At 38.9% G+C, this 13,750-nt stretch overlaps 1 protein-coding gene across 1 annotated transcript in view; it reads left to right on the forward strand.

Moving 5' to 3' along the window:
- The window catches only part of PRSS12 (protease, serine, 12 (neurotrypsin, motopsin)), a gene marked incomplete at its 5' end in the record, with an annotated part of 72,926 nt that overhangs the window by 2,289 nt on the left and 56,887 nt on the right, over positions 1-13,750 (forward strand). Inside the window, one exon of the mRNA XM_011977613.1 lies at positions 13,290-13,428. Within this exon, the coding sequence (XP_011833003.1) occupies positions 13,290-13,428 (139 nt within the window). The remainder of the gene's footprint in view (positions 1-13,289; positions 13,429-13,750) is intronic.

A 13,750-nucleotide genomic window follows, 5' to 3' on the forward strand; every position in this document is an offset into this window, starting at 1 on the left:
TGTGGCTATAAAAATATTTGAGGTGATGTCAACAAAGAGTGCTAGCATTGTCTCGTTATTCACCATAAGAGATTATTTATAGTAAAATCTTATGTTTAGCAAACATTGACTTTTTTTATCTTCATATTATTATTAGTTTTTTTTTTTTTTTTTTTTTTCTTGAGACAGAGTCTTGCTCTGTCACCCAGACTGTAGTGCAGTGGCGCGATCTTGGCTCACTGCACGCTCTGCCTCCCTGGTTCGCCCCATTCTCCTACCTCAGCTTCCCGAGTAGCTGGGACTACAGGCGCCCGCCACCACGCCCGGCTAATTATTTTGTATTTTTTCAGTAGAGACGGGGTTTTATCGTGTTAGCCAGGATAGTCTTGATCTCCTGACCTAGTGATCCGCCCGCCTCAGCCTCCCAGAGTGCTAGGATTACAGGCGTGAAGCCAACCGCGCCCGGCGTACTCTTAGTTCTATGAATAGGTAAGAGTGGAGAATTATTAGAGAATAAATGTGTAGGAGAGAATATACAACTACTCTTTAAGTACATAAGCACAGACTCAAGAATAGTAATTTAAAGTTAAAAAATGATAGTGATCTGTTGCTCTCTTTCTGACATAACTCTTAGCCTTATATTTCAGACAAGGAGAGTAACTTGTCCTTGGATTTCCTGCCACCACACCCTCTTCAGTTGACTAGAAATGTAAATCTTTTGAATGCCTTTATGTTCCTAGCTAACTCTCAGCAGACAAAATCCTCAAATACTGCATAATAGTTGTTTGTACTTCCTGGAGGAAAGTGATTGAACAAAAGAGAAACAAAAGAAACTACTCATGATGGGAGATAAATGCCCTTCCCACCACCACAAAAAAAAAGGAAAACGATCAGCTGTGTAATAATGAATGACTTTCACAGACTCAATCTCATTCTATCATTTACTCCTCCAGGTCTGCCTGGGCATAGCCTGTAGCTTTGAGATGACTGGCATATTCTGAACCTTATGGCTCTCTTGGTCCTACATTTCAGTTAGGAGTGTGAACAAAAGTTTCATGGAGTGGTGAAAAGAATATTGAATTGTGCTTTACAAAACGCGGGTGTCTGCTTTGGCTCTGCCAGTGGCTGTGCACTGTTGGGTAAAACTCTTAACTCTTAGAGCTTTGATTTCCTCATCAGGAGAAAAGCAAGTTTTGAGTAAATTAATTTAAAAGACCTTTGCAGCACTGAGCATATACTCAAAACAACCTGGCCTAATCACATTAGCTAGGACTTACTGTGCATTCATTCTGTGTTGGATGCTGGACTAAACATTTTATGTGCATTTTCTCATTTCATTTTTAATTTTTATTTATTAATTTTTTGACAGAATCTCCCTCTGTCACCCGGGCTGGAGTGCAGTGGCACAATCTCAGCTCACAGCAACCTCTGCCTCCCTAGTTCAAGCGATTCTCCTGCCTCAGCCTCTTGAGTAACTGAGATTTCAGGTGCCTGCCACCACGCCTGGCTATTTTTTGTATTTTTAGTAGAGATGGGGTTTCACCATGTTTCACTAGGCTGGTCTTGAATTCCTGACCTCAGGCCATCCACCTGCCTCTGCCCCAACGTGCTGGGATTACAGGTGTGAGCCACCGCTCCCGGCTTCATTTGATTCTTGTGGCTTCATTTCATTCTTGTGGCTTCATTTCATTCTTGTAGCAACCTTATGAGTGAGTTCCTGCGTTTTATGAATGAAAATATGTGAAGACATATTATGAGGAGTGCAGGAGAAAATAGGGTTAGATATGTATATTTTTACTTCACAGCTCATTTTGCTGTGTTTCTTTACATGTAATCCTCATTTTGTAGTTTATGGACTAGTCTAACAGGAAGAAAGAGAATTATGTTTGGCCCGATGCATGATTTACAGTCTCTTAGGCTTAAAAAATATCTGGTCTTCCTTCCTTCCTTCCTTCCTTCCCCCTTCCCTTCCCTTCCCTCCCCTCCCCTTCCCTTCCCTTCCCTCCCCTTCTTCCATTTTTTTGAGACAGGATCTCTCTCTGTCACCTGGGCTGGAGTGCAGTGGCACAATCTCAGTGCAGTGCAACCTCTGCCTCCTAGGTTCAAACGATTCTTCTGCCTCAACCTGCCGAGTACCTGAGATTATAGGTGTGCACCACCATGCCTGGCTGATTTTTTGTATTTTTAATCGAAATAGGGTTTTGCCATGTTGCCCAGGCTGGTCTCAAACTCCTGACCTCAAGTGATCCATTCATTTCAGCCTCCCAAAGTGGGACATGCCTGGGATTACAGGCATGAGCTACCATGCCGGACATATTTGTTTCTTTACAGAAATCCAGGGCAAAAGGAAAGAACAATTCATAGTAATGTGATCCCTCCTTTAAAAAATAAACTGGTGGCCAGAGTTACATATCTAGTTGCATCGGGAAAAATCAGGAAGTTGGTGTCTCCGTGGTGAAGAGTTGATTGAAGCCAGGTTGAAGGGGCAAGGTGGGGACCTCAGGTGAACCAGGGCTGGGCATGGATGTTCCAGTGGCTCAGATGTCAGAGAGCAGGAAACATGATACCTGGGCCCTGGTTTTATGAAACTTGCAAATTAATACTAAAGAATCATTCTAGGTCCGGGAGCGGTGGCTCATGCCTGTAATACCAGCACTTTGGGAGGCTGAGGCAGGAGGATCACCTGAGGTCGGGAGTTCGAGACCAGCCTGACCAACGTGGAGAAACCCCTGTGTCTGCTAAAAATACAAAAGTAGCCAGGCATGGTGGCGCATGCCTGTAATCCCAGCTACTTGGGAGACTGAAGCAGGAGAATCGCTTGAACCCGGGAGGCGGAGGTTGCATTGAGCCGAGATCGCGCCATTACACTCCAGCCTGGGCAGCAAGAGCAAAACTCTGTCTTAAAAAAAAAAAAAAAAAGAATCATTCTGGCTATGGGAATACACTGAATCAGCCCAGGGAGCTGGTCTCATTATGAGCATTTAGAATCACCTTGGGACTTGTTAAAATGCAGATTCCTAGACTAGCCCAGCCTCTGAGTAATTCTCAGATCTGGATTGGGAATGGAACATGCATTTCTATTGAACAGTCAAATTGATTTGGATGTGAAAACTCTGTCACAGTCGGGCAGAACACATGGAAGGGCATTAGAACCCACCTAAAATGTATAGTGGTAGGTGATGATATAGACTAACTGAGCCCACCATTCTGTGACTTAACCCTGTTAGGCTTTAGGAGCAGGTGTAAGGCATGCCAATGGTAACTTTTTGTGTGGTTTTAGAAATGGCACTTCTGGTTTTTCCTTTGACTAGTGTAGGATAGTAATAACCTAGTTCACTGGAATATGGTTATTTTATTTTTATTTTTAGAGACAAAGTGCAGTGATGCCATCTCAGCTCACTGCAACCTCTGTCTCCCAGGATCAAGCAATTCTCCCACCTCAGCCTCTGAAGTAGCTGGGACTACAGTCCAGCTAATTTTTTTTTTTTTTTAATTGTTTGTAGAGATGGAGTTTTGCCATGTTGCCCAGGCTGGTCTCCAACTCTTGGGCTCAAGTGATTCTCCCGCTTTGGCCTCCCAGAGTACTGGAATTACAGGCATGAGCTACCATGACTGGCCAGAATATGGTTATTAATTGAATTTGAGCTAGGTTATTTTTGCATTTCTGCAGGAAGAATTAACAGGCAACTAATTTCCCCCAACAATAGCTTGTGACCCAGCATGGTGGCTCATGCCTGAAATCGCAGCACTTTAGGAGGCTGAGGCAAGAGGATCACTTCAGGCCAGGAGATAGAGGCTGCAGTGAGCTATAGTCATGACACTGCACCCCATTCTGGGCAACAGAGGAAGACCCTGTCTCTAAAACAAAAACAAAACAAACGCAATAAAACACAATAGCTTGCAATAACTTAGTGTTTCCTGCCTAGGAGGGGCAGTCACTTTTCTAGTCTCTGGTTGGCATGGCAGATGGGGCAACTTGCTTGACGTTGTGCTGCTAACCTCCCTTTTTACAAACCAACCATAGGTGGCTGATGATTGAGAGGTAAAACAGATTAAATAAATGAGAAAGTTTTAATCATTGAGATTTTGGAGGAGAGGATGAATCACAGATCTGACTTTTTGTCTTGTCATGCTCATCTGTTCATGTGCACCTACCCACCCAAAATCTCTTGATTTAAATAGAGATAGAGGACATGTGGGCCAAGTACTATTGTTTACAGGCTGTACTCATTGAACTCCATCTGTTGTTTGTAGTGAATGTTAATTAAAAAGTTAGCTAGCTGAAAGCTGTCCCCCATCCCTTTTAAGTGCTACATCTTGGTTCTATGTAGCAGGTGCTGAAAAACATTTATTAACAATACCAGATTTGATACATTTCCTGGTTGATTTTAAATATTGAGCTCAATCTGCTTTTCAGACTAAGGCAGATGTCAAATACTTAGATTAGATTAGTTAAGAATCGCAGTGATTCTTAACTAATGTGAAGTTTTTTTGGTTTTTTTGGGGAAGAAAATAAGATATCCCGTTACTATTGCCTTTTATGAGCTATTGTCCAGGGGTGTATATATACTTATGTGGTCACTGTCTGTGTGTGTGTGTGTGCATGTGCGCATGTGCATGTGTGTGCCTATGTGTTAAGACACCAGTCCCCAACCTTTTTGGCACCAGACACCAGTTTTGTGGAAGGCAGTTTTTCCGTGGACCTGGGGGATGGTTTCATCAGGCATTAGATTCTCATAAGGAGCATGCAACCTAGATCCCTCACATGCACAGTTCACAATAGAGTTCCAGCTCCTAGGAGAATCTAACGCTGCTGCTGATCTGATAGAAAGCAGAGCTCAGATGGTAATGTGAGCCATGGGGAGCAGCTGTAAATACAGATAAAGCTTCGCTTGCTCACCTCCCGGTCACCTCCTGCTGGGCAGCCCAGTTCCTAACAGGCCACGGACCTGTACTGGTACGGGTCCGTGGCCTGGGGGTTGGGGACCTTTGTGATAAGATAACCTATGTAAAAGTAATTTGGTTTATAACTGAAGGGAAACTGAAATATCCGGTAATAAGGTACTACTCGTAGGTACCTGCATTTGATGGATATTATGCAGCGACCAAAGTAATTATTGTAAATATTATACATATAAATATAATAGGAAAGTGTTTATGATAATGTTTAGGGGAAACAAGGATGCAAAATTTATATATAATACATTATGACTGTGAAAATAAAGATGCTTTTGGAAGATTTGGAAAAAATATGGTAATTATGAATTTGGGTATGGATGTGGCTTGGATCAATTTGGGTGGTTTTGATAGCAAAGAATAGAAAACTGAAACAATAAGGAGGCTTATTGTTCCTATTAAAAGAAGTCCATGTGATGGGCAAGCTCCAGCATGGTACACTTCTGTTCCTCTGCTACTTTCTTGGCTCCTTTATCCTCTTAAGAAGCGTGGCCTTTATTCTTAGGCTGGTGGTTATTCCAGGCTTCACTTAGAGATAGAACAACCTGCAGAAGAAAGAGAAAGCCCCTCTGCAGGAATGTCCTTTTGAAACAATAAGGAAACCTTTCTGGAATTTCCTCCACAGACTTCCACGTTTCATTTGCCCAGACTGCATCACATGTTCCTTCCTGACACTCTTTGCAAAGAAATGTACAATTACCATAATTACATAGATTAGTTAGCTTAACCTCTGAATCATCTGGGGATTCAACTGGCAAGGAAGAAACAAGGTAGTTGTTGATCAGAACCAAAAAGGTTGCTAAGGAGTATGGTTGGGACTTGTCCTTATATTTGGGAAACTTAATGCAATTAAAAACTAACAGTAAGTATTTTATAAAATGCTGTGAAATGCTACATTAATTTTTTTTAGTCATATCTGGATGAATAACATTTAGACTCTGGTTTGGTTGACAAAGCATATTTCCTTATCTTAAGATGCTATTTGCAGGCAAATACTATGACACATTTATTTCTGAAACGAATAATTCCATAACTGATGAGAATGCTGAAGTTAGTTCATTTACTAAGTAAACATGATTATATGATTTAATTCTAATTTTGAAGATTTTTTTTTTCCCCTTGAATTAAACTTTAAAGAAAGCAGTCCTTTGAAACCTCTTCTCCTTAGCTACATAGTAAATAGGCAATGTATGAACAATTGATGTAGACTGATGTCTATGTGGTTGGTCTGCTGTCATTAGAAACTAAATAAATGTTTATTTTTGCCTCTTTAGCATCCTCCTTTTCCAGGGCAGTCTTCTCTTCCCCTCCTTCTCCTCCTTACAAATCAGTGCAACAATATTAATAAAAAATTTATTGTATGCAAAACACTAAAGTAATGATATTTACCCTCCTACAAGCCACACATGCACATTTCGCCTCAGTACTTTTTATTAGGATCAGCAGAGGGGATACAAAGTGTAATGCTGATTCTTCTAACAGGGTAAGGATAGGTTTCATTTATTCATTAAACATTTACTGCGTTCACACTAGGTGCGGCATTTATAAAGATGAATCAGAAATTCACCTTTGTCCTCTGTTTGAGGACAGCCATTTTCTGGGTGAGGTGTCAGAAGAATAATAAGCATTTTCATTACCTTCTCTGTGGTTCATGATCTGGGAGACAAGAAGATTATTATTTGGTTTCAATTTCATCACTCAGTGCTATACAATAAAATGGTAACACCCGTACCATTTGTTTATGTGTAGATGGTCTGGGAACACACAATTTGTGAAACCTTCTGTTGGGGTTATCTGCATGTATTGTTAGCCTACTATAACTTAACGATGGACAGAGTCATCTTTTTTGTTTGATATCATATGATGTTTTAAACTAAGGAAAAATTTATAAGATTTATAAATTTCTAATAAGCACAATGTAAATGGGTAGAATTGCTAATTCAGAGGATGCACTCTCATTTTGAACTATACGAACTGATTTTTTTCTCAGCATTTAAGTTGTCTACATGAATAATAAATGAGCAATTAGTATGAATTATAAATGTGAACTAATGGAGGCAAATACAGCTCACTTGGATCTTGGTTCAGGCGAATGCTTTGTTTGTTAAAAATGATTTGATTTCATTTAGACCTGGGAGGACTTGAATAAAATATACTATTTAGCAAAGATATTGCAGGTTTAATTAATGGGTAAATATAATTATAGATGAAAATAGTATAACTTAGTATTGTTGAATATGGTGAAGAAAGAAAATAACATAAAAATTAACCTAGCATCCCCTACTGTACTTGAAAAATTCAACCAAGAACCCCCCAATTCAGTTGTTTTCAGATACTGTAATTTTTGGATATACTTTATAATTGATAGAGAATGGTCATTTAGTATATTTTTATAGTGTTGCATTTGGTATAATACATAGTTTTATGTTTAACTTAATGTCAGATATGTGTACTAAATTGTTCAACATGTAATGGTTTTTTCTATTCTTTCAAATAGGTCATAAATTGAAATTTCTGTTTCACTCACAGCTTTAAGTATACTTTTTGTCAAGGATCTGAACACTAGCTGGACGTTGCCGGCATGCTTTCTTTCTATTCCACTAGAACAATAGAAATGACTAAAATTAATTATTTTATGCCTCTGTAGAGTTCAGTGATAGATAAGAAAGGATTTGTGTGAAAACATGAAGATTTTTTACTCTTTTATCAAACTGTGATTTTTTAAAAAAAGATTTAAAAAATATTTGTTACTAATTTTATTCAGCAAACACTGTTGGGGTGAGTCTTTGTTTTACTGTGTTTTCTTCCATTTAAATTAAGTAATGCTATTTTATAAGTACATTTTAATGAGGGGTTAACTTAGTAGGCAGGCATGCATTTTTTATTTTCCCCCCACAGGGTCTTGCTTTGTTGCTCAGGCTGGAGTATAGTGGCATAGTCATAGCTCACTGTAACCTTGAATGCCTGAGCTCAAGTGATCATTTGCCTCAGCCTCCCAAGTAGCTGGGATTACAGGCCTGGGTCACCACGCCCAGCTAATTTTAAAATTTTTTGTAGAGGTGGGGTCTTGCTGTGTTATCCAGGCTAAACAGGGATATCTTTTCATTTGCTTTATTTTGGAATAAGCTGGGTATATAGAATGAAGATAGTTGATCCATTTGGTTCCTTTTCTCCTATTTCTTTTAGGTTTCCTTCACGTATGGAGTATGGAAAGGAAGGTTGTTTTGTTTTTGTTTTTGTTTTTTGTTTTTTGAGACAGAGTCTTGCTCTGTCACCTAGACTGGGATGCAGTAGCACAATTATAGCTCCCTGTTGTCTTGAACTCCTGGGTACAAGCAATTCTTCTGCCTTAGTATCCTGAGTAGCTGGGACTACACACATGGGCCACCAAGCCTGGCTAATTTTTAAGTTTTTTTTTTTTTTTTGTAAAGACAGTGTCTCACTCTGTTGTCTAGGCCGATCTCTAATCCCAGGGCTCAAACAGTCCTCCTGCCTTGGCCTCCCCAAGTGCTGGGATTACAGGGGTGAGCCACTGTGCCTTGCCTTAGTCTTAAATCTTAGAGCTCAGAAACCAATGAGACTTGTGAAGGGAACTTTTATCCAGTCAGCTGTTTTTTTAGTCTACCTGTATTGATTGAGACTCATAAGATGATTAAAGAGAATTCTTCTTGAATGTCTGTCCCTCCAGTTGGGGAATTCCTGTTTTCTAGCAAAGTTGTCCATCAAGCAAATTTCTGTTACATGAATCTTTTATGATTTCTTTCCTTTATAAAACTGTTGACCTATGTACTTAGAAGGAAATCAGTTGTAAACTATTTTACTGTAAATGTTTAACAGTTAAACATTTTTGTCAAGGAATTAAGATAGTAGAATTCTGAACATTATCGTACACTGGAACATTTTGCCTTTAAATAGTTATAACACCAGCAGACGGTTGACCTTTTTCTTTTTTGGTAGCGGTTCATTTCAGGAACTCTGGGGCCTCCACTCCATGACATGCCATCACGCATAGTGGTACAATTCCAGATTTTCTTCCTTTACTACTTTGGTCTGCATGTTTATAATGCCTAATATAATTGACCTACTGTGCTTGAGACTTTAAATTATTATTCTTAACACATTTTAAAGATAGAAGTATGTAGAATAGAATATTTTCTGTGCACGTGGCACTTGAGAGACTTTAAGACAGTGCAACCCTAGATCACACACACTGGGGTGTGGTTCAGGGACGCAAGCTCTGACTCTTAACGAGTATTGAAGAATGCTTGGTTGCTGGAGTGGAATGTGGGTGGAAGGTGAGGGACCAATTCTTGATAATAAAAAATTGGACAATTGAATAATATTTGCCAAACAAAGAGTTTCGTCTACAATTTATGCAAATCACTTTATTGTTAGGTACAGCAATAGAAATTAGTTCACTTAGTTAGCTTTGAGCTTCGCGGATTTCTTTGAGCTAAGGTTGTTTCCCTTTCTCCATTGTGTAATTGTGTACCTATACATTTGTGCAAATGTATACACACATACATTCATAGTCTTCCCACAACTTTGTACAGCTGTGGGACAAATCAGCTTCTACTGGAGGATCAGCCTCAACTATAGGAGCACCAAAAAGGCACTTCTTTCCTGTTCCACAGTGTAAAGAAACTTCAGGCTACTTTATGCTTCTCTGCCTAGTTGGCTTATTTCCATACAACATGTGGTGGATTCGTTGCTGTATTTTCAGTAGGATGGTGAACACTAACATGGTATAATGCATAAAGTAATATCTGAAGTTTTGAAAGGTGCTTATTGTATTTCAGGGTCTTTGCTTAAGTTTGGAGATAGAAGGTCAGTAACGAGGGCAGGGAACTAGGAGATAGTTGATCATGGCTCTGTAACTGCTCAGTTGCTTTGGTCTGTAGCTTCTTCATCCATAAGTAGAAGGAAATAAGTTATAGGTTTTTTGTTGTTGTTGTTGTTGTTTGTTTGCTTTTGAGACGGAGTTTTGTTCTTGTTGCCCAGGCGGGAATGCAGTGGTGAGATCTCGGCTCATCGCAACCTCAGCCTCCCGGTTCAAGCGATTCTCCTGCTTCAGCCTCCCAAGTAGCTGGGATTACAGGCATGCACCACCATGCCCAGCTAATTTTGTATTTTTAGTAGAGACGGGGTTTCTCCATGTTGGTCAGGCTCGTCTTGAACTCCCGACCCGGGTGATCCACCTGCCTCAGCCTCCCAAAGTGCTGGGATTGCAGGTGTGAGCGACCGTACCCAGCCATAAATTACAGGTTTTAAGATCTTGACCACCTCAGCTGTTCTAAGAGAATAAATGCAGCAAGAACAAAATAAAGGCAAAAAACAAATGAAAACTACTACTTAGCTTAAATGTATATAGAGTTGGGTCTCAGAAAACGATATCCCCAAATGAAGGCCTCAGAAGTAGTCTCAGAAACAAGTTTTCCTTTGATCTTTTCCTACTTTCCTGTCACTGGCGCTTCATTTTCCCCTGAGGTTAGCCACAGAAACTAAAATTCTTCTTTCCAAGGTGGGCCATAGACACCAGAATGCCTTGTTTCCATGATCAGCCATAAAGCCTAAAAATATTACTCAACTCCCCTCGTGCCCCAGTTTTCTGTATAAAGACTGGCCTTAAAAATTTATCTGACCTACCGTGTTTGATTACATGTCATAAGACCCCCCATTCCAGAGAGGGTTCTTCATACCCAGAAAAAAAGCAAAACAAAACTCAAAGAGGCCAAGAAAAATCTAAACTGATAAGCATTACTGGGTTTCCCCACTCAGTCTATTAAGATTAGATCCTACCTGTTTTGTCCAATCATATTTCTACATGGCTGTCCACACTTTGTTAAACCTAAACATAAAAATGGGCAATATCCCCTATAGTTTTGGGTCCTCGTTCTAAAGGCTCCCACATCACGTAAAACCATGATCAAATAAATGTATACGCCTTTTATCCTAATAATATGCCTGTTGTCAGTGAACCTTCAGAAGGCAAAGAGAAAGTTCTCTTGGCTCCTACAGTAGAATGGATCGTGTGTTCAGACTTTTAGTCTTTTAGAGCATATTTGAATAAATAATTATTAGAAGAACTGAGCTTTATAGAATGATATAAATACTCATTCTGAGCCCTAGGTAGATGGTTTCCTCAGAATAGACATTTTTATGGCCCTTAGGAAAGGGCACTTTTCTAAGTGGAGGGCACTGTTAGGAAGGTGTGCGTTAGGACTGTCTGTGCCTCGAGTGGAATCTGACATAGAATTCATTAGTCATTGACATGCAAATTGCCTTTTAAGAATTGCAAATATTTGTATTCATTTGTTAAAGGAAAATTGGATGAGCACTGCACATTTCTTGCCATATAGCAGATAGTGCTAAATGAATCCAGGCTTTCACAGTGTGCTTGGAGCGTTAGAGAAAATGATGGTGCAACTGATAGTTGACCTGGAAACTATTTCCAGCTCTATCATTGCCATTATATTGTTATGGTCATAATTATACTTTACTGAGAATTTTCTTCTTCTCACCTCTAAGTGCCTCAATCATTTAGATTCTGTGTGTACATCATTTCTTCTTGATAGCTTTTTGATGTAGGCACTATTTTAAATCTTATGATCACTTGATGTGCATATGTGCATAAGTACACATTTCCTTTGTTTTCATTACTGGAACTATCTTCCAGCCCTTCTGACATGAGTAACTTCGTGATTAAGGGGAGGAATTAGTAAAGAAGTAATAGATTAAATAGCAATTCAAATAAAGTTTGCTTGAGGTCAACAAATTAATTCTTTGACTAAAATAAACTGCTGACATTTGTGATGTGCATAATATTACGTGGACCTCTGTAGAAAAAGTTTTGTGATATAAAAAACCATTCAAGATCTGTTGAACTCTTCAGAAATACTGCCTTAAAAATATTCTGTAGTTCATACTTTGCTGAGCTAGGCAGGTCTTCCTCTTGCCTAGTGTGAATTAAAGAGCTTTAGAATATATGAATGAGTTTTAGATGATTTGTCATATGAATGACCCATGCCCTGTTCATTCCTGAATAGTCAGGATTTGGCAGTACTGTACAATGTTTGCCTCCATTTATTATTGCCTTTTGTTTGAATTAAATGAGACTTTGTTTTTATCATGAGAAATATAATATGTTTTTCTTAAATGCTTACATTTTTAAAGGATGATGATGTGGAAAATAATAGTGGTGGATGACTAAGCCTGTACAAATGAAATGAATGGGCACTTTGTGAATCTAATATTTTTGGAAGTTATTATGAAGCCATACATAATAACTTTGAAATATGCAAATTATGCTAGATTTTTGGGATAGGATTGATTTTTAAAATTAATTCCTTAATTTTCTTACCTATGAAATAAAGACCACTGTAGGTGATTTTAAACAGAATTTTATGCAATTCTTAAGTTGTCTGAGGTTAACTCTGTCTCTGCTCAGTTGTCCCACTTGCTGCATCCCAGTGCCTGCTCCGACACCAGTTCCAATGAGAAGAGGAATGTAGGGCCTTGAACCACACTTAAGGGATAAGACCAAAGTGTTATCTTTCCCAGGGCTGCTTGAATTTAAATCTTGGCTCTTTTAAAGACTGAAAAGAATGACTTAAATTGTGGACTTTGGGACAGCTCTTTGGGTGTGGTATATTAGAGGAGGTGAGTTTTCAGGGGGCATTCAATTATACATACTACCTAACGGCTATTTTTCCAAGAGTAGCATTAGGCAATATTTTCAAAATGAACATCTTCTTGAAATTATGGACATAATCTTCAGAATTTTAATGACTACTACTGAAAGTTAAAAGCGGAAAACACATTTTATTTTTCTTTGGTGGATGAACAAATCAAATGGAAGATATAACACAACTAATTACAGCTAATTCATATGCAGAACATTTAATTTTGTTTCTGTGTTTCTTATTGATGACCTCATGAGAAGAGGAAAGTAATAAATGATAAAAACTTCATATGTGATGTAATCTAGTATTTGAAATACAAGATCTGATATTAGTCATACTCTTCCACTTTTTCCCCTTTGAAAATTACAGTGGTTGCTTCTTGATGAAGAGATAATGGAATAAAGAAAAAAATTATAATAGGACTGTCTGTTTGCCTAGATAAAAAAGAAAATATAATTAGCATTAACATCAGGATGTTAATTACAAAAAAAGAAGGAACTTGCTAAATCCTCACTTAAAGGAGGAAACACATGCCACACACAGTGGAGGCCAAATTATTCTGCCTGGATCCCTTACTACTGAAGTTTAAAAATCATGTTAACCCAGGACTGGCTCAATATGTTCAAATGATTATTTACTATTAAAGGATTTTGGAATTCTTTTCCACTTTAGGATCAGTACGACTTCGTGGCGGCAAAAATGAGTTTGAAGGCACAGTGGAAGTATATGCAAGTGGAGCTTGGGGCACTGTCTGTAGCAGCCACTGGGATGATTCTGATGCATCAGTCATTTGTCACCAGCTGCAGCTGGGGTGAGTGCACCCATCCCTGACCAAATCAGTCTGCTAGTATCTGAGAATAATGCTGGGTGCCGGTCATTGCTTTGTAAAGCTTGTATCTTCGTTTCTTACTGTCACTTTCCTCATTCTCACTTTTCACAAAAGAGCTATAAAGAAAGGGCCCCAAATGGAAGAAATGAATTCTGTCACACGCAAATGTACTTCACATATTACTACCTGGGGCTGAACTAGGGAATGGGCAAATACCAAGTGGGCAAATGTAAAAGCATCTTTTGGTCTTTGTCTTTAACAAAATACAGAGGCATTTGAAGCAAGTTTTGCCTTTACAAATTCC

Source organism: Mandrillus leucophaeus, unplaced genomic scaffold (assembly GCF_000951045.1).
Source record: "Mandrillus leucophaeus isolate KB7577 unplaced genomic scaffold, Mleu.le_1.0 Scaffold181, whole genome shotgun sequence".
NCBI lineage: Eukaryota > Metazoa > Chordata > Mammalia > Primates > Cercopithecidae > Mandrillus > Mandrillus leucophaeus.